Consider the following 25,215-nt stretch of genomic DNA (forward strand, 5'->3'; position numbering starts at 1 on the left):
AATAAACTTGCCTTAACCACAGAAATGTATAATAAACAGCAATCAAACAAAAAGAACAAGACAGACTGACATCAGAAATATACAGGCATTTATTTACAAACACTTTTTTTTTTTTTATGCATTTGCATAGACACTTCCAAAATAAAAGTTATAAGATATTAAAGTAAACAGATGCAGGGAATATCATTTCACGCTGCATTATTTAGCACAATGAAAAGTCCACTTGTCAGGATCAAGCTGTAGTCTTTCATCAGTATCATGTAAATATACATAAATAAGATCTGCTTGGACTTCATTTCCAACGGGTGGAATCGTTCCACTTTGCCAAGCAGCCACCGGAATCAGTTTGCATAATTACACTCATCTTCTTCATCATCATCGTCATCATCGACTGTCATTACCGACATCAAAAGGAATCTTTGGTTTTCTCTTTTCATTTATTTATCAGAAGCAGTGTTTTGGCGACACAGCCCTCTGAAGGTTTACCTGAAAACTGTACTGAATAGTAAGGAGAGAAAAAAAATACACACATGGAATCATTTCACTGCATTATTGTTATTATTTCCTCTTCATAAATGTTCTGAAATAGATTTAGCATGTTATTTTACATTACGTAGGAATGTATGTACATGTGTATATTATGTAAATAGGGGTATCTTCTTCAAACTAGAAGTGGATGAGAGATGATTTTCTGCAGTTGTGGTATATTTTCACTTTGCTCTACTTATTCATGTAAATGTTATTTAATAGGTTTGTTCTGCTTTAGTTATCAGTGTTGCCGTGGAGTGTTTAGAGGAGGCGTTGTGAGGATCCACCGGTCGCCATCAGGGCCTCCTGCTGCCCGGTCAAATGGTGCATCCATCGTCATCCTGTTGGGGGCCACGAAAAAATAAAAGAACCCCGAGATCCCCACAGCAGGAAGTCTGACAGGCCGGCCTCATGCCTTCAGCTCCGTCCCTCTGACGCCATGGCAACGCACTACATCCATCCATCTCTACATCCCAACACATTTGTTTTCTCAACGCAGCGGCGATAAAAAAAAAGAAAGTCTGCTCACGCAATTAAACACCTTCCTCTTTTGCATCTTACAAAATATCGTTTCGACATCTTTGTTGTGTCGTGAACGACGAAACGGAAAACGGACGAGGTATTACAAAAGACTTGCAAAAATATATCTCTAGTGGTTAGAAACATGTGGGACTTGGCTTTATGTGACATTAGCATGACATTGCATAATAAATTAAATCCCAACAGCATGTTCAAATATCTGAAACCAAACGTTCTCCGTTCACAGCTGTACAGTGAGGCCAAAAGAACCTCTCTAGACGGCTGCACACGGTTTCTTTTTGCGTGAATGTGGGTCTACGTTCATTTGGCGTCAGGGCGTGGTCACACATGAGGCGATATTCAAAGCTGTACGTGGGCGGAGCCAACTGGGGCCAAGCGCGCACGTTGAGGCTGCGATGGCGCTGAAGTTGAAAGTGGAGATGCAAATTTTGCGCACGTGCGACCGCGTCCTTTCGCGCTGCTGGCGAACATTTAGGAAGCGGGCAAAGAGCGCGTTTTCTTCAGTGTGATTTTGAATGTGCAATATACTATTCTACAGCTGGAAGTACACAGATGTGCACGTGCATGATCACAGAGAGGAACCGGTGTGTACTGGTGCGTCCTGGTGCGTCCTGGTGCGCACCCACATGACCGAGCTCGGGCCAGTAATGTTTGGCGAGCCGGAGTCAAAGAGGAAGATGTACTCGTCGGATCCTCCGTGGTTTGGTAAAGCTGTGGCGGCGGAGTTTGAAATACGGGGTGGTTACAGCACGTGGGCGGGTCGCTAGCTGGAGGGTCATTCAGGAGAGCCGTCTCCGTGTTAGAATTTCTCCCCGGGGATGACTGTTTTGAAGGGGTGGTCCCAGAACGTGGAGGTTATTCCGAAACCTGGAAAGGGATTACGTTGACACTTTTAGATGGATCAGACAAAAACAGAAGCGGCGTGGAGCATCAAATCGAACAGTTAACCCCCCCCCCTGGTCTCACAGGCTTCTGGCGCTCACCTGCCCTCTGGTGCTCAAAGTGGTGTTTGACGTGGTAGGCCTTCAGGCCGTACATGTACGAGCCCCTCTTGGGCGAACCGTAGTGCAGGTAGTAGTGGATCATGTCGTACACGACGTAGCCACACAGGCCTCCGACGAACACGGACGTCCCGAGGATCTCAGGGAGCGTCCTGCAGAGGAGGAGATAGAAGCTTCCCACCACCAGGGAGGCCAGGCCGGGGGGGAAGACCAGCCGGGAGCCGTCGAACGGAGACTGTGGAGACAAGACATCACACACGGGGTGAAGCAACATCAATGTCAAGTATAGCTATTGATAACATTCAGAACACAAAAGGAAAACTATGTGGAGTAGGGAGACAGACATATATGAAACAAGCTTAAGACGAGCTAACGGTTCAACCCGTTTCCTGCCCGCGCCCCTCAGTGTTTGTACCTTGTGGTGCTGTCCGTGCAGGAGGAAGTGGATCATGATGAGGTAGTAGTTGTGGCCCGGCGGTTTCATGTGGAAGACAAAACGGTGGATGCAGTACTCGATGAACGACCACAAGAACCAGCCCAGCAGAAAGAGCGGCGGGAAGAAGTACTTGTGGATCGGGACTGAGATGCCTGGGAACACACGCACACACACACACACACACACACTTTTGTGTTCATTACCAGCGTTATCAGCATGCATTGTATGTTTGTTCAGGCACTTTGTGTGTGTTGTGTGTGTGTGTGTGTGTGTGTGTGTGTGTGTGTGTGTGTGTGTGTGTGTGTGTGTGTGTGTGTGTGTGTGTGTGTGTGTGTGTGTGAGTGAGTGTGTTACCTGATGTGAGGTCGAGCCTTGTGGTGCCCTTAGCCAGGGTGGTGTAGCAGTGCCAACTGACATAAAACACAATAGGAAGCCACACCACTGGTACCCAGTACCTGTAGCGAGAGAGAGCAGAAAGCAATATGGTCGATCTCTCCTTCTTTATGGAAGAAGCCACGTTTGGTTTTGGTTTTTCTCTAACATATCATATCATATCACATCGAGGGTGATGCAGCCTCCTGGTCAGAGGAGCTTGAAAACGAATGTACCGTAGAGGATGAACTAGGACTATGGTGAATTCCGCTTGTTTGGGAGCGACTGTATTACTGTAGCTCAAAAGTATCGGTGCCGGTGCATCTTTGAACTGATCTGTATCGGCCATGTTGTGTTTTTACACGCTGAGCTTTCATGCAAGTCGGTGGACGGGGCCCCGCCCCGCAGCAAAGCGCCACAGACTATAAACTGCAGCAAAAGGCAATATGAGACTGTTTATTTGTTATTTACATAATTGATGAGCACTTCTAAAATCCGTGCACTCTGAGTCGGCCGTGCGCTTTACAGTCATCTATTCATAGATGACGGACATTTATTTCTTAATCGGGCTATTAGATTGTCAAGGAGTGAAGTGTATTTGGAGTTTGCACTGTGCAGCTGTACTATTGACAAAAATAGAAGTATCTATACATAGAATTATGCCTATATATTTCTGATATCAAGTATATATATATATATATATTTAAAATTGGGCGATTTTATGAAAGATTTTCACAAAAAAATATAACATAATATAATATACATAATCATTATATTACTGTATGTATATTTGTATAATACATTTTTTAGATGTTATGTAATATAACTTACCAGGAAGTCTTGGTGCTGGCCTCCAGCAACGGGTTTCCAAACAGTCTGATTGGTCTGTCGACGGGCTGATGAACCCACGCGTCATACTTCTCTCCCAGGTGGCCGACCTGCCATGCCAGCGGCTTCCGCCAGTCCACCAAATCCTGTGTGAAAACAACCGACAACGGCTTCTGTACAGGGGAACGCGCCTGCGCTGTGGAGAAGCTTCCGGCAGGTGGCAGCAGAGAGTTAGAAAACGGATGAACCGCTCTGGTCAAACCTGCTTGTATGTCTGTGTTGTGTTTGAGCCAGTAATAATAAATAAATAAAATTTCTGAATCACAAAACCAGAGAATAAGCTACTTTTATTTTTACATGAGGCATGCAGATCGAGATGAACAATGAAGACTATTGTTTTTTTTATATCCAAAGGACAGATGAGTACAGTGACCATTGGGGAAGAGATCACATTAAACCAGAGAGTCGACACTTTAGGCATCATATGATCCCAAATGTTGCACTTCTAAAAAAAGTGTTTGTTATATATTATTTTGGGATATGATGATTAATGGTGTCTCTCTTATGATACCAATTGGAGGACATCCGTATCAGGCACAGACGGACAATATCACCGAGATAGAAGAGCTGATAATAGTCTTTCCAGGTGATAACGCCCCCCCCCCTATTTAAACCCAAAGAAACCCTTAGATGTTCTCTCAACGTGGCCCACAGCTCCACTTCCACAGCCAGCCTCACGGCGACAGTTCAGCGTGCCGTGGCCGGTCAGCTCGCCGACAGTCGTTGCATCTGTCATTTATTACCTCGGGACGAACTGATGGCCCCATGTTTCTGCTTGTACTGATAGCGAGTAATGGCGGGCAGTAAATGATTAGATGCCTTCAGGTGCGATATTGCAACATTGGAGATTTTTTAACCAATAATTATCAGCAATGTAAGTGCAGGCTGGTTAGTTCAGAAAATGACATCACCTTTAGTGTAATCACTATCACTTAAGTCATATAGCAATAAATAGTTAAGACAAAAAACTATAGGGTTACAGCAGAAATTAAAGGAGCATTACACACAACAGCTGCACCGAAATCAGCTGTTTATTCCAAGAAAGAAGTGAAATCGGGATGAAGATATGCAGACTTGTGACAAGGGTCGGTACTTCCCCCGGACAAGTGATGGTAGCTTGTAGCTCTAGATCTAATTCTCTCTGGCCTTAAAACTCTATATTCAGGGCTTTTCCCAGTTTGCCTCTGCATTGCAGCCAGAACACAACAAATGCCTCTCATGTATCTTCCACACGGGTTTGATTGTTGGAATCAAACCCGTGACGGTTTAAGTCTCAGTGACATCTGAACTGGGGCCTCGAGCGGCCGTGTCACTGGAACCATCTGGACTTGCTGCGGAGGCGGAAAATGCTGCGAAGGGCTAAAGAGGTCCCGAAGGCCCGCTCGAGGTCTGGGCCGCGCTTCAGCTCGACGCGCTGATGCCCGGCGACGGAGTGAGGGAGACGGACAGGGTCCAATCTGTCACCGCGATGTCCTGCGCAAGGACCTGGTGCTGATGGACGGTATCGGGTAAAGACTCTCAAAGTGAGGGTTCGTGCTCTTGTCCGGCAGTGTGAGAACGACAGAGTCCTAACAAACAGGGACGGGGTTGGGACGAGGCAGGGAGAATAACCCCATGACTGTTCACTCTTAGTCTACAACCCCATGACCAGCACACACACACACATACACATACACACACACACACACCTTGTCCAGGTCCACGGAGCTGCAGCGGTTGTAATCGGCATTCTCGTCCGTCGTCTCGTCTCCCGTCTCACTGGCTTTCCTCCTCTCTCTCAGAGTCTGAAGGAAAAACGAGACAAAAATGAAATACAATGGACGTGATTGACAGCGAGACGGTCGACTCGTGGTCAGAGCTGGGACGAGCCCCTTTTCTCTCCAACCTGGTTAAAACACGGACCTGTGTGTGTGTGTGTGTGTGTGTGTGTGTGTGTGTGTGTGTGTGTGTTTGGGGGGGGTTCGGTTGCATAGGTGCCGAGTCATAGTGGGGGTGCAAGATCAGTGCGGGCGTGGCAGGAAATGAACAGTGAGAGATGAACCAGTTCTTTTCCAGAGGGACAGCCCTCTCGTCACCACGTCGTACATTTACAAAGGTTAAGGTGTGACATGTGCACCTCAACACTTAACATTTACGATCCTCAATCTTTGAACCTTTTGAGCCGACAAAAAAAACACCTGGAGCTGCCGTTGTTTCCACAGCTAGATGTGCAAAACACGGCGCAATCATCAATCATTGATGCGACTGCGCTGCACGCTTTTCAAGATGTGAGCCGAATATGAGACCTGGGCCCTATTTCTCGTACGCGGCTCAACTAAGTCGATCAAATGTCCTTTTAGCCAGCTTAAATCAACACGATGATTGACATCAGGCTATGCCGGTTTCTCAAAGGCTGATCCGCGCTCAAACCATCTCGTTAATTTGAACCACACTTCAGTTCACAGGATAGTTGCGCATGCCCGTCCGACTTCAAAAGGGAGAAGCGTCGATCACAGAAAACATGATTTTCTAACAGCACAAAGGCAAATAAACTCAAAGGAAGAGCCTCTTTTTTCTCCACTGAGGAGCAGGAGATGATCATGAACGCATATGAGGAATTCCAGACCATAATCATGGCTCTAACACTGTGAGGGCTAGACAAGAAGCATGGCAACATATCGGACAAGTTAAATGTGTAATGCTGCGTTCACACGAATAGTCACAACGCTTTACTCGCCGGACTATTTGTGGTTTATTCATTCAATTCACTCGCGCTGGTGAGGGGGCGTGGCTTATCTCCATGGAAACAGTTATAACTTCCACCATGGAAGAAAAAAACACTATTTCTGCTTTATACTTGTTGTGGAAATCCCACAAACCTCGGAACATCTAATGCCCTCGTTTTTGGGTTCATAACATTAATATCATATATATATTTAAACATAACATCACTCGTAGGCTCACACAGCTCGGTGACTACGTCTAAATAAATGGATGAAAATCCTCTTTATTCGCATCCATTTGTCTGTGCATTGACTTTTATGGAATCTACTCAGAAAGCTTTTAGTGTGAACGCAGCATAAGTGTTGGGAAAATGTATCGGCTAATTTTAAGTGCCTCATTCATTAAATGTGCCTGCTGGCAGTCGGCTTAATGGCATGCATCATCCAATGAGATCTAAAATAACTATCTCTACTCTTTCAGAACAAGTAGATAATATATATATGTATATTCATGTATGTGGAGATGACCATATAGAACTTTTATTGCATTTACACAGACATGGCCAGGGAACGTAATGAACACAACCATGAGTTTCTTAAGCGCTAAATAAATTATTATATATCCCAGCTAACCGCGTTAGCCAGGTACGAGAAATAGGGCCCAGGTTGTTGTGGTTGTTGTTGTTGGTGTTGATGGCTGCGGTCGGAAGGAAAAAAGACCGGAAAGTGTGGGCCGTGAAGTGTCAGCCGTGGAGGCAGCGGCCCGGTCACCTCTCCATCACGAAAGCCAAACCTTTCCACGGACTTCCCCCCATGAAACTGAAGCGGCAGTAGCTTCATTTGAATTAAACATCAGTGGTCGAGGAAGCGGCAGCTGTTGCGGCCTCACACGCGTGCGTGTTGGAGGAGACGTGAGTGTTATGAATGCAGAATGGAAATTAATAAGCGCACTGACAGACGGCCGAGATGTGGATCGTGCTGCAGGGGAAGTTTGATAAGTGGACATTTATGCACTTCTTCCCACGAAACTTGGTTTGGCGCTGGAATCCGTTCGGACCGACCTTTGACCCGTGTGAAGGAGCCACTTGAAACCATCTTATATTCCACCATTAATGCTGAATTAGAAACGGATTCTGGTCGGAGGGAGAAACACACCAACTATTATAGCAGTTTGAAAGACTTGGGTAGCAGCAGGTTGTCGGAAATGCGCAAATATCCCAGCGCTGACCTTTTCAAGAAGGTGGTTGAAGGAATGAAAGAGGGAGGCACAGTTAATATTACCGGAATATTAGTGGAATATCCATTCTCCTCAGCCGTGTAAACAGCCTCGTAGGAATATTGTCGTATTCGTCGTAAGTCGGTGAAATGCTGCTGCTGACGAAGAGACCGAGCTCGTCGTGGTCTTCCTCTTCCTCTGACTGGCTGTCAGTCAAGTGCAATATTCATCAGCTGGTTGGTTTTCAGACACACACACGTACATAAAACACAACACACACCCTTACTCCCAGGTCCCCCGTGGTTTGTTACTTACATCACCGTTGTAATATAACACCTATGGAGGCAACATAACCCCCCCCCCCCCAGCCCCACAATTATCACACTGTACAAAAAACAGACACAAAGGGACCAATAAGCTGTCTCACCCTTCTTGGAAGACCAATACATCTGATGTTGTAACTCACTCGGGCGTCTAGTAATATGAGATCAATACTTTACTTGAAACCTGTTTTGCGATCCATAACCCCCGGGCCTTGCACACAATAATAACACTGTGATGTCGATCGTGAAACTGTACCTGGCGATACAGACCGATACCGAAAAACAATCACACAGGGCGGCACGGCAGACTCTTTTGGCACACAGCTACCGACACACACACACACGCATGCACACACACACACACTCACACACACACACACTGAACCAGGCACGGCGATAGCTTTGGGTTGGCGACAGTAATAAGCGAACACACCCTCTGTATCAGCAGCGACTCAAAGGGTTATTAATAAGCTCATCCCACTTTATACATACGAGGACAGGCTTCACAAAAGGTCGACACATTGCAGGTGCGCTGCGGCAATGCTTCACTGTGCATCAACATTGCCCTTGTTTCAATTATACTCAAAATACGTGCAATCCTCCATGTGCTTCATTTGACATTACAACAGAAATGAGAAGTGATCCGCATCAGTATTGATAATTCATTCAAGTTATAACTTATTGTTGGTGATAATATTTGGAGGAAAGCTCCAGTTTGGCTTGAAAGTGATCAACAATGTCTCTGCTTCCTCTTTCTTTCTTTTTTTTCTCCTTTTAAAAAAAAAAAATGTTATTTTCTCGTAGGCTTCTATACAATCGGACCCCTTTTTGCGACCAGATGAGTCGCCCCCTGCTGGTCAAGGAGAATGCACGTTAAAAGGCACTTCTGCGAGTCTATGTATGAGACATTCAACGCTCGAGGGAAACCTGTGCTTCCTTATTTTCAAAATGTGAAGGTTTAAACAGGGCTAAATGTTAACTCAACCCGTTGTAATATTCCCATCATGAGATAACACACAGGCACAGGTTAAAAACATCACCACTGCACACACACACACACATACATGCACACAAAAAGGAAAGGTAGAAAGAGGTGCTGGTGAGCTTTCCGAGCAAGTTGTTTTACATATTATTTTTGACAGATTCTTTGACCTTAGTGGTTGAAAAGTAACAAAGCTCATGAGGGGAATTCAGCGAGAGTACACAGTGTTCACTAAGGTGATAAAACTACCCGTGCCTACAAGGATACAGTTGCAGCGATCATCGCCTGCTCAAGTGCAGGCTTTGATTTATATTTGGCTAGTTTCACATTTAAGCTCAATCTTTAACCAATGTTTAATGTGGCAGGTTGACAAAAGTTCAAAGTTTCTCTACGTGTGCGATATCTGAGGGAAGTACAAGAAAAGCCAGGTGCAGTGATTTACAACATGCCTAAATATATGGCAATTGAGTTTTATTGGAATGGAACAACAGTTCTGCCATTTACCTGAAACAAAGAAACAAAGACCACATCTTTGATGACAAAGTTATAGTTTCTAATGATCCCAGGCCTGTGTGGGAAGAGATCCTCTTTTCTTTTGAAGTTGGACATTGGGACAACATGTGTCCACCATACTCTAGAAACCTCAAATTGATTTGTTTACCTTCAGCTTCAATTCTTTTTAGTCTTCCACCATGAAAATTAAGGCCGCCCATTGGTTCACAAAACATGTCTGTACATCTCATAGACTATGTAAGAAGTGGGCATCATCGTGACATCACCCATTGGTTTGTGGAAGGTGGTTTTGAAGCCTTGAGTTTGGCATTTAGGCCGTCGCCATCTTGGATTTTGGCGGTCGCCATCTTGGATTTTGTCTGTCACCTTCTTGGGTTAGTGCAACCAGTGAACAAAAGTGGCAATATTTGGACTACAGAGGAGTGACGCTGCGGTAGAGACGACTCTGTTAGCAACCTGACAATCACAAGGTAGCCCCGCCCAAAAGCGTACCCTGCTTTATGTTCTATTTGACTCAAAGGGGACCATAATTTAGTAAATGAACAACATGCTGGACTGAAGAAGACTTGAAGTAGCGATTAAGACCATAAACTCAAATCAATGTTTACTGAGGTAGTAAATCAAGTGAGAAGTCATTTGCTCATAAACTTCCATATAATCAGACGAGGAGAGAGAATGCAAGTCAAAGGCAGCTCAGGTTCAATCAACCCACTCTGACACGTCCTCTACGCTACTGCATATACAGCCACAGGGCGAAAGAACAAATTAATAGCCGGTGCCGTTGGCTAGTTGTTAAAAAAAAACACTGAATGCAGGAGGAATGAGTTCAGTAACTGATTGCTGGCCTCGATCTCTGTTTCTGTTGATCCAGGAGCGCCTATGTGTACCCTTCAGGCCTGGGCTGAGACAATGGTATGCCTGTGCTGTTGACACAAATGTCACTTACTTCGACCCATTGTCATGTTGAGAAGGACACCTATTGACTGCAGTCTGGGGAGGGATGGCTATGAGGCTGCGCTAGCTTACATTACACATGTGTGATTAAGAGCATTCAACAAGCTCCGCAAACATCCGAAACCAAAATAATAATTGTTGTTGTTTTAGGCAAAACCTCAATTACGTCATCCCTCCTTTGTCCATATTTTCCGTTGAGTTAGATCATTGATTACATTTATTAAATCTTCAATTTACCCTCTCATGCCACAGGAGGTTTGAGGTTATTGCAGAGTCACCATGTCTCTGCTTCCATGGATCGCAGTGAAATGCACGCATCATTAGGAGAGGGCAGGGTTGACTGAATAATCTTATTTTACATAGCGTCACAGTCAAGGAGAAAAACAAAAGGAGCACTCTGTCCCAGCAGGAGGAAAAACAAAACATAAAACAAAGGAGATGGTCAGATTGGGGTGGCGGTGTGGCCTGGTACCATCACAACACAGGAACTAGTCAGCCTCCGCTGGACGAGGAGGAAGTTTAATTTCGTCAACAATTTATTGTATTCCCAAAGATAAGAGAAAGGGAAGGAATGGGAAGGAAGAGGAACCCAATGGTCGTTACGTCGGTCGTATTCTACATGCACTTGATTGTTTCACTGTTTCATGGATTGGAGGTCCATTCATACATTGTCATATTCATGTAATGTGTTTATGTAACTTTGTAAATGCTGTTCATTCTGTACACATGACATCTATTGCTTCTGTCCATCAGGGAGAGGGATCCTCCTCTGTTGCTCTCCTGAAGGTTTCTTCCCTTTTTTCCCTGTCAAAGGTTATTTTTGAGGAGTTTTTCCTGATCCGATGTGAGGTCCTGGGACAGGGATGTCTTATGTGTACAGATTGTAAAGCCCTCTGAGGCAAATTTGTAATTTGTGATATTCGGCTATACAAAATAAACTGAATTGAATTGAAATTGATTGTTATCAGTAACTAACCGACCATCAAACTGATGAAATGTAATAATATTTAGGAGGGCTAACGTTATGCCTCATTAAATCTGGACCTCTATTCAGGTGCCCGTTACTTTGTTTGTCAATGAACTCAGTCAGCATTTGTTGAGCCAGCAATATGGTCTGTTGAGACGGCCTACATTCATTTGGAGATGAGACCATTAATGGCAAAGCAAATGTTATGGCTAGCAAATGTTACAGCCTTCCTGGCTTGATCCCGTGCATGCTAGTTGAATGCAAATCACCGAGGCAAACTGCAAGCATTGCAGCATACTGTCAAGCCCTTTATTTACCTAGCTCTGACGGGCCATGTCATTGAGTCAAACCAGTTATCATCAGAGCCATTAATACATTGGCCTGGTTGTAAAAGCAATCCGGAGCGTAGGATCATTGTTTGATCATGTCTGTGTTGTTGCCGTTATTGTGTGGAAGCATTTGTCAGTCAAAAGGTGAAATGATGGGTTATAATGGGACTATAATGGTGCCCACCCCGATCACTTGTGCTGTCACAATGACCCTTCCTATTTATAATACAGTCATCACACTGCAACCGGAAATAACCCTGGACCCATTTGGAGTGTTGAACTGTGGAACGGTCTCCATGGCATAATGGGGTTGTGGGTTGAAATGACATGAAAGAGGGCAAAGGGCTGAGCAGATACTGAACTAATAACTAGGGGATGGGTTAAGGCCAAGGTGAAGGATGGGCTCGATGGCGCATCACTGCTTACGTACGACAGGGCAGAGTGAAATTAGTCCAGATTAGCCCTTTGAAGTAACAGCTCTTAATTCATAATACCTCGACGACGGGTATCTGCCGATGGCGAGTTCCGATCCCACACCAGATCTCCCTCCCCCCCCCCCTTCAATTTAAAATCTGTACAGCATGGAACTTTTTATATGCCTAGTCTTCTGCAGAAATATCTCCTGCAACTTATATATTTTTTCATTTCTAAGCACGTCATCCAGGATACCTTCCCTTGTTCCCGTCCCAGGGCTCAAAAGATTAAACCGATCGAGCAAATAAAAACGGCAACGTTTTCAACAGCAAATATTAATATTTAACTATTGTCGTGAGAAACTTATCTAAAACAGAGCAATTATGACTAAAGGGGCTTCTCAGGGCTCAATAAAAGGGCTCGCCCACTTGCCCAGGGCCAATGAAATGCCACATCAGGCGAGCAGATGGAACACCTCACTTGCCAAATCAGGCAAGTGGTATAAAAGGAATCATCATTTTTGTATTTCTCTTTGTTTCTTGTCTTTTACTGATTTGATACTTTGAGTTAATATTAAACCAACAATTTAAAGATTGTGCATTTTCACCATAAAGAGTGGGCTCCTCTTCAGCAGTTTTCATCACCTTGTGTTTTATGGATGTTGATAGGCAGCATGTTGGGACTAAAGGTGTGTGTGGGGGGTGTGGGGGGTGGGGGTAAGGCGGGGGTGGGGGGGGAGATCCCACCAGGATTTTAGTAAATAAATAACAGCCAGGACACAACAGGGCCATCAAAGGCAGCAGGTCTACAGGCGACCTTCGTGCTGGAAAAAGCTTCCATGACCTCTGGCCTCCAGTTGCACCTGTGGGGGCTGACCTGGTTCATCACACCTGCGCCGATACGACCATTTTGTAAGAAACGACGCTTGCGAGACCCAGAACAACCCAGAACAAATATGTCATATTTGTTTACTCCGACTGGGTTCCTTCAGGATTTGGGGTTAGGTACTTTGAATGCGTACCATCAGGAAGTGGACCCCCGGCTTTAGTTTCTCCTTCGCTGCTCTTGTTTCATGTCCACCTGTGGGCGGATCAGAGCACGTGCCAAAGAATAGCCACGTATCGTCAATAAAATGCACTGACAGAGTAGCGATAAATCAACCTGATAATAATTTATCGTCTCCCAATTGAACCATATGGTGATGATATCATATATTGAGATATCGTGCCACACAATTATGTTGTCTGAATTGAGCACATGCTAAGATCTCTTTTCATTCATCAAGTATTTTAAGTTAGTGTGAGGAACTTTTAACTGATATGAAACAGGCTCAAATTTATACTGATGCCTCTATATCAGTATAAGTATTATATAAGTAAACGAGACCCTCAGCGAGATGATTCTATTTTTGTGCAGTAAAGGGAAGTTTTCTAGACTCTGGTGATCGGAAACACTACCACTTTCGTCCACAGGGAGGGCCAAATTCAACACAAAAGGAAAGTTCCTTGACATTTTTTATTGATGTGATAAGTTAACCCGAAAATAACGCTGTTATGCATTCATGTCAGTTTGTACCTGCACAAAACAAATATGCGATCAGGAGATCTCCATTAATGCTTTCTCGTCGAGGACCCCTGACAGTGTTTTAATGATCAGGAGGAGAGTTGGCAGCACGGGCGCTAACGGCTAACATGCAGAGGTTCAATCCAGTTACATTATGACACATTCAGGCTCTTTTCAGGAAATCACGATGTGTTTAAATGTAATCTCGTCAAATGTTTGGGGGTATTTAAATAGGGCCCAATTAGTTCTTGACTGAATCCTGCAGACAAACAGACCCAAAACACAGAAGCTAAACACGATTACTACGCAACGATGTTGAAGCTCGGGGCCATCGCCCTCTCTCGCGAGGCGAATGACGGAATGTAAACGAGGCTTCGTGTTGAATGGTGAATGCAACCCTTCCACAGCACAAGCCACATCATCTATTGTTGCGGCGGCGCTGCTGCGGTTTGACCGTGGATGCTTTGATTCCTGTGTCCTCCTGTCTCGGGCGTGTGTGTGTGTGTGTGTGTGTGTGTCTGTGCATGTTTGTTTTTTTGCCCGAGGACACAGCAAAAGAAATTTGAAATGGAATGAATGTGTGTGTGTGTGTGTGTGTAGCGAGCAATATCACTCGTCTCCCTCCAACTAAAAGAACCGGTTAAACCTGAATGACCAGGACTTGAGATTCCATCCTCTCCCCCTCTCCTTCCTCCCTCTCCCTCTCTCCCCTTCCCCTTCTCTTTCTCCCTCCCCCTCTCCCTCTCTCCCCCCGTTTGTGTGTGTCATAATCAGAGGCTCTGTGTAGCTGGCCAGTTTGTGGAGCAGGTGTCATGTTACCATACAGATAGTCACTAGTGAGTCAAGTGCCATATAAACAGTGTGTCCACCCTCAGCATGCTGCCATGTTCTGAAGAAATGTTCTTGTTAGAAAAAAGAAAAAGAATGTCGCTCAGTGACAAATGTAAAGACTTAAATCAAGACTCAATTTACTGGGGGCCTGAATAACGGATCGACCTTAATGAACTCCTTGGGCACCAGAAGGAAAAGCACAGATCAAACTATTTTTAAGTTCTTGTTTTTTTACTGCACAATAAAAATGTTTTAAATTAATTTGTTCATTTATGCTAACTGTTAAACGTGAAATGTTTTGTTTGTGTATATTCCATTTACTCCTGAAAACAATACAATGATATAGATTTTTGGTCATATTACCAAGCACTCAGCTGACAGAAAGTAAACATTGCAATGGTTTCATCTCGGGCCATTAGAGGGGTTTGCAACAGCAGCTTGATTCTGTTATATTTAATCTGTCCGTGTAAAATCTGTGAGTTGGAGTAGGAAAGGGCATGGAGTAAAAGGCAGCAGCTACTGTATACACAAATGTATTTCTCACCGCAAATTCCCAGCTGACTCTTTTCACCCGACACCGAGGTGTTTCTCCAGAAGAGCACATGAGCAGAGGTTTCATTCTGTCCCCGAATAAGAATGGTTCATCTGAAAGACCTGCACTGATTACACAATATCCATAACATTGGAAAGTAATCTAAACACTATTTGGTTATTTGGAGTATTCATTTCATAGAGAACAAACCAGACCTTAAAATCTAAACGTAATGGGGAAATGATCTGTTGACCACAAATAAGTTACGTGACTTTGCTTTAGTAATTCGGGATATGCAAAATGCATCATGATATTTTAGGAAAGTTGAGTGGAAAGTCATTCCTAGCCTTCTGTATTCTCCTCTGTCCTGTTCGTTATGTCCACTGGCGAACACCGGCAGGGGGGGGGGGGAAATGAAGTCGCAACCTTAGGACTCTCGGGTCAGTGCAAACGCTGGGAGTAAAGGGTTAAGCGCGGGCTTCAGCGTCACTCCTGTGAGACACTTTGCCCAAATCAATTGCTCCTTTCCAGCATATGCTCGTCTCCATCCCTTCTGACCGTCCACCCAGCTTCCCTCATCCTCTCTCTCTCTCTCTCTCTCTCTCTCTCTCTCTCTTTCTCTCCTCGTCTCTCAGGTGTTACCGTAGTGATGAGGAGGAGCCGCCTGGGGCCAGGCACCTGAGCGCTAATTGCCGTGTTGGCAGTCTCTATGGCAGCAAAGGAAAACAATGAGCCAGGTAATGTGTTGCCATGGTGATAAACTCAGGACGGCTCTTAAGAGTTGTAAAAGAGACAGTTTGCCTCGACAGCTTGGTTGGGGAGAGAACTGATGACACGCGTGCTGGTGTGGAGTGGAGCTGAATGTAAACAAAGCACATGCAATGGACCTTAGATCTACCATGCTATTAATTGGATTGTAATACGTAGTAATACGTATTATAATTGTAGTATAATGGCACAACGTCTTTAATTAACAGCCACAACGTAACCAAACCAGGAGAGGTCGATAGCGTTAGCGTCGGCAGCACAGTCCGGCCAAGGTTAACGGGGTCCCGTTAAGTTCCATTACGATGCGTTCAAGCTCCAATCGGGAACAATTTATACTGGGCGAAGGTCAAGTATAACTTTATAATGGCGTCTTCAAATGTAAACTTGAATAAATACAGTTGTTTGATGGAGACGTTAGATTTGGGAGACTATCGCTCTAAGCTGCTTAAGAACACGATTAACACTTATAATGCCAAGAGCTGTTTTAATCAAAGCACATATTTAAATAGAAATACAATCATTTATTTCCTAAAGATTTGGATTGTGTGTTTTTATGCAAATAAAACCACGATGAATGTCAATAACAAAGTAAAAGGAGAACATTTTGACTTTATTGTCGACCGATACCCAAGTAACGATATCGGTATGTGGAAGGAAAAGATGGTTTTGGAACATTTCCAATGCTGGTGAAAAGATAAATGACTAACCAGTGGCCACATCTTCCACATTGCAATTGTTAATGTTGAGGTTACTGTTAATATTATACCAAGTCCTTTTCTAACTCTCTCGATCAATCCCCCGCCCCCCTTCCACAGCCTGCCCTCTGGTGAAAGGCACAATCACATCATGGAGTACACACACACACACACACACACACACACACACACACACACACACATATCTATATTCTATATGCTCTGCCCTTAATTGGGCTTAATTTAGTTCTCTGGGTTTCACTTAATTCTATTATTCAACAGATTATTATCTCGTTCTCGTCACACACACACACACACACACACACACACACACACACACCGCTGTTCATTCATTCACTCATTTGCGAATCCACTTATTGAACAATACGCACTATCCTCCCAAGTTAACGACCACAGAGCGCCATTCTCTTGCACATTAGGCATAAAAAATGCGACTTCCGCCTCTTTCGCCATCGTTGAATTCGTTTGCATTTCCGATCACTGTGTAGGAAGAGAGCGAGAGACAAAAAGTGGAAAACTAAATTAAAATATAATTTGCCGAGGCCCAGAGAGAGGCGTATTTCCACATCCTGTCCAGAGGTAGATAAGAGCACAGAGCAAACAAAGGTGCGCCTGTGACTGACACACTGATTAAGACAATAAGCAGTTTTGTCTTTGAAAAATGCCCACAATGCAACATACTGCACAGATTTTCCCTAAAAAAATATAAACTTTGGGGTTAAAAGGTCTGCTGAAACACCTGAAATAGCTCAGGTATACTGGACTAAAAGAAAAACGGAAATAATTTGGAGCTGGGTAGGTAGCACTAAAAACTCAAGAGTTTCTTCTCAGTGTCCTGCTGTAACCTCCCTCAGAGAACATCGGTCGTTCTCTCTGCAGCCGGTGTCTGCGCACTGCCAAAGGTCGTGAGGTCACGGAGTGTCTCTGCGGCCCCCCCGATGACTCCACTGTCGACACGATGACACTGGACTTCTGAATGAAAGCAATCGCCATCTATTACAAACCAGTTTCATTTGTTGAAGTATAAACAACGCTTCTGCTTGAATGTAAACCTGCTCCCAAACACACACACACACACACACACACACACACACACACACACACACACACAAACACACACACACACACACACACCAGAGGCTGCAGTCTTCTCCATCCATCCATCCATTATCACCCGCTTATCCGGGGTCGGGTCGCGGTGGCAGCAGGTTCAGCAGGCCGACCCAGGCTTCCCTCTCACCCGCAGCACTTTCCAGCTCATTCTGGGGGATCCCGAGGCGTTCCAAGGCCAGCCGGGAGATATAATCCCTCCAGCGTGTCCTCGGTCTTCCCCGAGGGCCTCCTACCAGTTGGACGTGCCCGGAAAACCTCTAATGGGAGGCGTCCAGGAGGCATCCTGACTAGATGCCCGAACCACCTCAGCTGACTCCTTTCGACACGAAGGAGCAGCGACTCGACTCCAAGCTCCCCCCTGATGTCCGAGCTCCTTACCCTATCTCTAAGGCTGAGCCCGGCCACCCTACGGAGGAAGCTCATTTCGGCCGCTTGTATCCGAGATCTCGTTCTTTCGGTCACGACCCAGAGTTCGTGACCATAGGTGAGGGTGGGAACGTAGACCGACCAGTAAATGGAGAGCTTTGCCTTCCGGCTCAGCTCCCTCTTCACCAAGACGGACCGGTACAGCGCCTGTTTTACTGCTGCAGCCGCACCGATCCGCCTATCGATCTCCCGCTCCACCTTACCCTCACTCGTGAACAAGACCCCGAGATACTTGAACTCCTTCGCTTGGGGTAGGCAGTTTGCCCCCACCTGGAGGGAGCAATCCGCCGGTTTCCGGCAGAGCACCATGGCCTCAGATTTGGAGGTGCTAACTCTCATCCCTGCCGCTTTGCACTCGGCTGCAAAACGCCCCAGTGAATGCTGGAGGTCACGGTCCGAGAAGGCAAACAGAACCACATCATCCGCAAACAGCAGAGAGGCGATCCCGAGACTCCCGAACCGGATCCTCTCCGCCCCCTGGCTGCGCCTAGATATCCTGTCCATGAAGGTCACGAACAGGACTGGTGATAAAGGGCAGCCCTGGCGGAGGCCAACACCCACCGGGAACGTATCTGACTTACTACCGAGGAGACGAACACAGCTCCTACTGCAGGCGTACAGAGACCGGATGGCCCGTGCCAACGTGTCCGGCACCCCATACTCCCGCAGCACCCCCCACAAAAAACCCCGAGGGACCCGGTCGAAAGCCTTCTCCAGGTCTACAAAGCACATGTAAACTGGTTGGGCAAACTCCCAGGACCCCTCCAGTAATCTTGCGAGGGTAAAGAGCTGGTCCACTGTTCCACGACCGGGACGGAATCCGCACTGTTCGTCTTGAATCTGAGGTTCGACAAGCGGTCGGAGCCTCCTCTCCAGCACCCTGGCATAAGCTTTTCCCGGGAGGCTGAGCAGCTTTCAGCATCTCAGGGCGGATCTCATCCACCCCTGGCGCCTTGCCACCAAGGAGCTTTTTAACTACCTTAGCGACCTCTGCCAGGGATATGGGTGAATCCACCCCAAAGTCTTCCGGCGCTGCCCCCTCTCCGGGGGACATGTTGGCCGGGTTTAGGAGTTCCTCAAAGTGCTCTTTCCACCGCCCGACGATGTCCCCAGTCCGGGTCAGCAGTTCCCCCCCCTCCCCCCTGCTGAGAACAGCCTGGGGTAGACCCTGCTTTCCCTTCCTGAGCCGTCGAATGGTTTGCCAGAACTTCCTTGAGGCCAACCGAAAGTCCTTGTCCATGGCCTCCCCGAACTCCTCCCATGCCCGAGTTTTAGCCTCCGCGACCATCGCCGCTGCAGCCCTTCTGGCCCGCCGGTACCCGTCAGCTGCTTCAGGAGACCCCTGAGCCAGCCAGGCCCGAAAGGCCTCCTTTTTCAGTTTGACGGCTTCCCTCACCCCCGGTGTCCACCACCGGGTTCTCGGGTTGCCGCCACGACAGGCACCGATGACCTTCCGGCCACAGCCCCGAGCAGCCGCGTCCACAATAGAGGCTTTGAACAAGGTCCACTCGGATTCCATGTCCCCAGCCTCCCTCGGGATTTGTGAGAAGTTCTTCCGGAGGTGGGAGTTGAAGACCACCCGGACAGGATCCTCTGCCAGACGTTCCCAGTTCACCCTCACTACACGTTTGGGCTTGCCAGGTCTCTCTAGCCGAGTCCCCCGCCATCTGATCCAACTCACCACCAGGTGGTGATCAGTTGACAGCTCTGCTCCTCTCTTCACCCGAGTGTCCAAGACATACGGCCGCAGATCAGATGATACGATTACAAAGTCGATCATTGATCTCCGGCCTAAGGTGTTCTGGTACCAGGTACACTTATGAGCCACCTTATGTTCGAACATGGTGTTCGTTATGGACAAACTGTGGCTAGCAAAGAAGTCCAATAACAAAACACCATTCGGGTTCAGATCGGGCAAGCCGTTCCTCCCAATCACGCCCCGCCAGGTTTCTCTGTCATTGCCCACGTGAGCGTTGAAGTCTCCCAGGAGAACTATAGAGTCGGCAGGCGGCGCCCTTTCCAGGACCCCTCCCACCGACTCCAAGAAGGCCGGATACTCCGAAATGCTGTTCGGTGCATAAGCACAAACAACAGTCAGAGCCTTACTCCCTGCAACCCGTAGGCGCAGGGAGGCGACCCTCTCGTTCCCCGGGGAAAACTCCAACACAGCGGCGCTCAGCCGGGGGCTCGTGAGTATCCCCACTCCCGCCCGGCGCCTCTCACCCTGGGCAACTCCAGAAAAGGACAAAGTCCAACCCTTCTCCAGGAGCTTGGTTCCAGAGCCCATGCTGTGCGTGGAGGTGAGCCCAACTATATCTAGCTGGTACCGCTCCGCCTCCTGCACCAGCTCCGGCTCTTTCCCCGCTAGTGAGGTGACATTCCACGTCCCTAGAGCTAGTCTATGCCGCCGGCGATCGGCCCGCCCAGGTCTTCCGCCTGACCCGCCGCCCGGTCTACATAGCACCCGACCCCGATAATTCTCCCTGCGAGTGGTGGGTCCACAGGGTGACTGCTGCTCCATGGTGTTTTTTCGGGCTGAGCCCGACCGGGCCCCATGGGCGAAAGCCCGGCCACCAGACACTCGCCAACGAGCTCCCCTCCTGGGTCTGGCTCCGGGAGGGTGCCCCCGGTTTCCCTTGTCCAAGGCAAGGTAGCTTCAGTCCGTGGGCTACTTATCATCAGGGTTTATTGAACCGCTCTTAGTCTGGGCTCTCCCCCGAGACCTGTTTGCCTTGGGAGACCCTACCAGGGGCTGATGCCCCGGACAACATAGCTCCCAGGATCACTGAGCCACTCAAACTCCTCCACCACGTTAAGGTGGCGATTCATAGTCTTCTGTCTGAGAAAAACATTGTGAGAAAAACATCATGTTCAGGGGTCCGGAAGCATGTGACTATAAATTAATATGATTAATGTGCGCATTAGTGCGCCAAAGATCGACGGCATGGGCCGACTCATTGTCCAACGAGATCATTTGCTGAGCGCTGGCTGAAAGACGTGTGGCGTCTCTTGACTGATGCATTTGGGCTTCGCCGTTCTGAGGAACACATTTTCAAAGAGGATATATAATCTTACTTAAGCAGACAAGAAGGATACCATCTCTTCTAATCTCTGTTTGCACTGTGAGCAATAAAAGTGTGTCGTGCTGATGTGCGATTCGTTGTTTTAATAATACACGTTTGGTTCAAGCCTGATGTTGCCGGACACCGAAAAGAACAGATCCCAGTCACTTTCACACGGCGTATTAATTCGACACTGGTGTTGGATCGGTTCTCGGTATCGATATCGGCACTGAAAAAAGTCAGATTATCAAGCCAAAACTACCAAACATTCCCTCGTCCCCAACAACTCAAATGACACGATTTGCTGGTTTTCTTTGATAGTAAATCAGTAATTGTTTGGACACATTTCATAAAGCAAATTATTAATCAATGCCGCCGTGTCCCGACCACAAAAAGGCAAAGCTGCTCGCTAACAGTCGACAAGACGGCGTCTGTTTGATGCCATCCAAGAGCAAATCAAAACCCATTGACACACACCCTGTTCCTGCTCTGGTATTTGCGCTCCGTGGTGGAAATGCCATCCAATGTTAAGCCAGCCAATCATTAAGGAAGAAAATGTGGGGTAAGTTCAACACTTAGGTCGAGGTGCCATCACTCGTCCTCCAGCCGTACCTGACGTGATGGAGCGGCGATATTATCCTCAACAACCGGAATGTCCTTGTGACTCTAGCAGAACTCTCATGACTTCAGTTGGCACCATAGCATGACCGGAGGATGTTAATGGACCGTGTGTGTGTGTGTGACCTTTTTCACGTGTGAATTAAGTTTGTCAGGCGCTGCTGAAGAAAGAAAAAGATTCAGGTAACATATTAAACATACTGCCGATACAGCATGCTTCAAATCTAATAGCTGACGGACAAAAAAAAAGAAAAAAGAGGATCCCAAAAGTCCTTCTTTTTAAATAGTTGAGTGACTGAAGCATGAAGCTCCAGGGAAAACCATTTCGAGAAGAAAAAGGCTTTTGTTACTGCAATTGTGTCAACTTTGTGTGCCGATATGCAACTGATAGTTGGAGAACACACACACACACACACACACACACACACACACAGACTGACACACGTGACAGCAGGCCCTGGGAAAGCCATGTAAATGTCAACTCGATATCGGCCGGAGATTTATGCAAACTGGGTTGGTCTCTCCCTCCTGACACCCACAGAGAAACACACACACCAAGGAGCACACACACACACACACACACACACACACACACACAGGGATAGAGAGATGCTCATCTTGTTCTGCACAACTATTGTGAAGTCCATACAGAAACTGCAAACAAGCAAAATCATAAATGCTCTCCAGCGCGTCGGCAGAGCTCCCTGAGTGAGACAACGGATGACAACGAAACCGAGGAAACGAGTGAGAGACGTGTGTTGACCACATTTATTGGCCCATGATATACACTTTGTTTTGTAAGTGTTCATTTTGAAGTAAATGACTTGTGTGTGTGTGAGAGATAGAGAAATAAAACTTTGAAAACTTTCCACGAAATATGTCTGTTTATATAGTTTATAGAGGAAGCTCTGATGTATCAAGCATTATCTATTATTATTAAACACTGATATAATACTAAACAATAAATCTATACTTCCTGTTTAGACTGGCCCCCGCACGCCCAGTGCACGTGAATAGCCACGCGATATTCCTTCTAAGGCTTGTTATTATGGGCAGAAATCGTTTTTGTGGACAAAGATCTTTTCCGATTTTAAAACAAAAAAAGTATTAGTGTGGATGTCGCCTCTGGTTCCTCACAAGACAAACCAGTTCCCCTCTCTCTCACACTCACACTCACACACACACACACCTCTTGAATCATTCATTAACACCACTGACCCCCACTCCATCCCCACAGATCTACCACCTGCCCCCCCCCCTCCCCCAAAGAAATTACACAAGCATCCAGCCAGATACCCCGCCTGCCCCTGTTTGTCTTTTTCCACTAACTCCTCATTTCTTCCCATAAAATCAATACTCCAGGAGGAGAGGGAGGAGGCGGAGGAGCAGCAGGGAGTTCCTTTCCTCTCTGCCCCACAGAAACGCCCCAGTAAAGTCAAGTGAGAGACAATTATACACCTGTTGTTACTCACAGGCCCTCTCGGCTTTCAATACCACAGCTTAGAGCTGTCAAGGTACTGGCTTAGCTGTGGAATATTTAGCTCAGAGAGGGCCACATTATTACTCTGATTTTACTATATAAAAGATGATGGTAAAAAAAAAAAGAATAAATAAATAAATTGTTTGTTAGTTGTTTAAACCGTCGACATTTTAAAAAACACAGGTAGGCCCTTGCTACTGCTTGCAAAAATGATAATTATGATCTAATGATGAGGTCTTTGTGATGGAAAACTAGGGTTTATCCCAGCCTTTGTTTCTATTCGTCTGGAGACTGAAGGAACGATGAACTTTCTACCAAGATAATGTGTTACTAAGTAATGTCGTTTTAAAATTAAAAATGAAATGTAGCCCCCCTCCAGCCCTCTCTACCTGTGCCTCGTCCGTGCCGCTGTCTCCTTCCAACTCTCCGATGTAGTACTGCTCCATCCACCGCCGGGCGTTCTCCGAGTGCCGGTGCGGGGGTCCTTCCATCTCCCGGCGAACGTCCCCGCCTGACCGCCCGAGTATGAGCGCCTCCCCGCCCGGGTGCGTCCGCAAGAAAGAGGTCACGTCGTACACCCTGTTCCCCAGCAGCACCCAGCAGGAGTCCTTGGTGCTGTGGAGGGCCGCCTCCCTCTCCGTGAAGAACCGAGGGGACGCTGACATGCTGACAGTGGAGATGCGGACTGGCGTCCAGCTGAACCAGAGACTGAGCACAGCGAGGGGAGCACAGAGACCTCCTCGGAGGGCCGTCGACCTGATTACTGGCCTGAGAGTTCAACTTCTCCGTTGACACCCAGGGGCATTAAAACTCCCAACTATTCACGAGAGGCGGGGTCTGTGAGGCGTTCAAACGCCTCCAATAAAGATCGTGGATGCGACTAATTGACAGTCACAGTGGCGCTGCACTAAATACCGCGAGGGTTGCTCTTGTTTAGTAAACAAAGGTCAGCTGTCTCGAACGCTATTATCCAACTCGAAGCTGAGAAAGAAGACTGTCATAGAAAAGACTGGTATAGGTACCCGATTCCCACATGTCCCCTGAATGCAGCATCACATCCAGAAGCACCTGTTGCTTTGAAGAAAAGAAGAGAAACACTCTCGGGGTGACAGTGAAGATACTCCGACCTCAAGCCTGCTGTGGAGAGCAAACTGATACTAATCTTATTATTGGACACTCTATAAACAAATAAACATGTCTCAACGTGGATTATTCAAATTGACGTTCAGTGCGGACTTCAAATAAAGAGAGCCACAGAACACACAACTGTCATGTAGCCTGTCATGATAAATAAGATGAGGTCATTGCCCTTACAATGAGGAATTTACAATAAAAAAAACAGATATATCTAAATCCAAACTTAACATAAACCTGACCTTTTGTAGCAATTCTGGAGATAATAAGCAATTCCACAGACGTGTATCCTCTCCAACACTATAAATGTTCCCATGCAGAAAGATTTAGTTTGTCACATTTTGAAGGTTATCGATAGATGTAGCGTACATTTGGGCCTACTTTCTCTTCAAAAGAAAACGGGGGGCGTGTTGTTGTTTACGCATCTCTCTCTCTCTCTCTCTCTCTCTCTCTCTCTCTCTGCCTTATCTTGACCTGGCAGACTAGCTCATGTGGGGTATTCACGGGATGTCGGAAATACTCCTTTCCTTAGGTGAGCCCCGATATAAGAAAAAAAGAATATTGATAATAATGTGCGAATTTTCAATATCATCCAAGTTGGAAAGTGCAGTGATTAGGCATGGTATACACGTGGAGGCTCATGGATACTTGTTTTAACTATTAGTATTTATATTATTATTATTATTATTATTATCATAATTATTATTATATGATTCAGATATTAACCACAATCATAAATTGTTTAGTTACTGTTAAGCTGCATGGTTTTATTTGACCCTTTATAACAACACACATCTCTCTCACACG

General features: G+C 46.4%; 1 protein-coding gene across 2 annotated transcripts; it reads right to left on the bottom strand.

Moving 5' to 3' along the window:
- Positions 1-71: 71 nt before the first annotated feature.
- fa2h (fatty acid 2-hydroxylase) lies at positions 72-24,803 on the bottom strand. Of its 2 annotated transcripts, XM_034535964.1 has the most exons (8): positions 24,651-24,803; positions 23,664-24,342; positions 5,454-5,549; positions 3,709-3,851; positions 2,860-2,960; positions 2,485-2,657; positions 2,052-2,304; positions 72-1,935 (listed from the first exon to the last, which is right to left on the bottom strand). In XM_034535964.1, exons 2-8 carry the CDS (start codon positions 23,937-23,939, stop codon positions 1,868-1,870), a joined length of 1,110 nt encoding a protein of 369 aa, XP_034391855.1. In that variant the 5' UTR covers positions 23,940-24,342; positions 24,651-24,803; the 3' UTR covers positions 72-1,867. The 2 variants fall into 2 exon arrangements, with proteins under 2 accessions (XP_034391855.1, XP_034391854.1); XM_034535963.1 differs by having other exon boundaries at positions 23,664-24,803.
- Between the last annotated feature and the right edge of the window lie 412 nt (positions 24,804-25,215).

Source organism: Cyclopterus lumpus, chromosome 6 (assembly GCF_009769545.1).
Source record: "Cyclopterus lumpus isolate fCycLum1 chromosome 6, fCycLum1.pri, whole genome shotgun sequence".
NCBI lineage: Eukaryota > Metazoa > Chordata > Actinopteri > Perciformes > Cyclopteridae > Cyclopterus > Cyclopterus lumpus.

What these genes read in the sequence shown, in the direction of transcription:
- fa2h (XM_034535964.1), bottom strand. Translation starts at nt 23,939, where the DNA reads ATGTCAGCGTCCCCTCGGTTCTTCACGGAGAGGGAGGCGGCCCTCCAC. An exon ending in TGCACGGACAGCACCACAAG is followed by an intron (nt 2,305 to 2,484) that starts GTACAAACACTG and finishes TTGTCTCCACAG; the next exon opens with TCTCCGTTCGACGGCTCCCG. An exon ending in CTTTGAGCACCAGAGGGCAG is followed by an intron (nt 1,936 to 2,051) that starts GTGAGCGCCAGA and finishes ATCCCTTTCCAG; the next exon opens with GTTTCGGAATAACCTCCACG.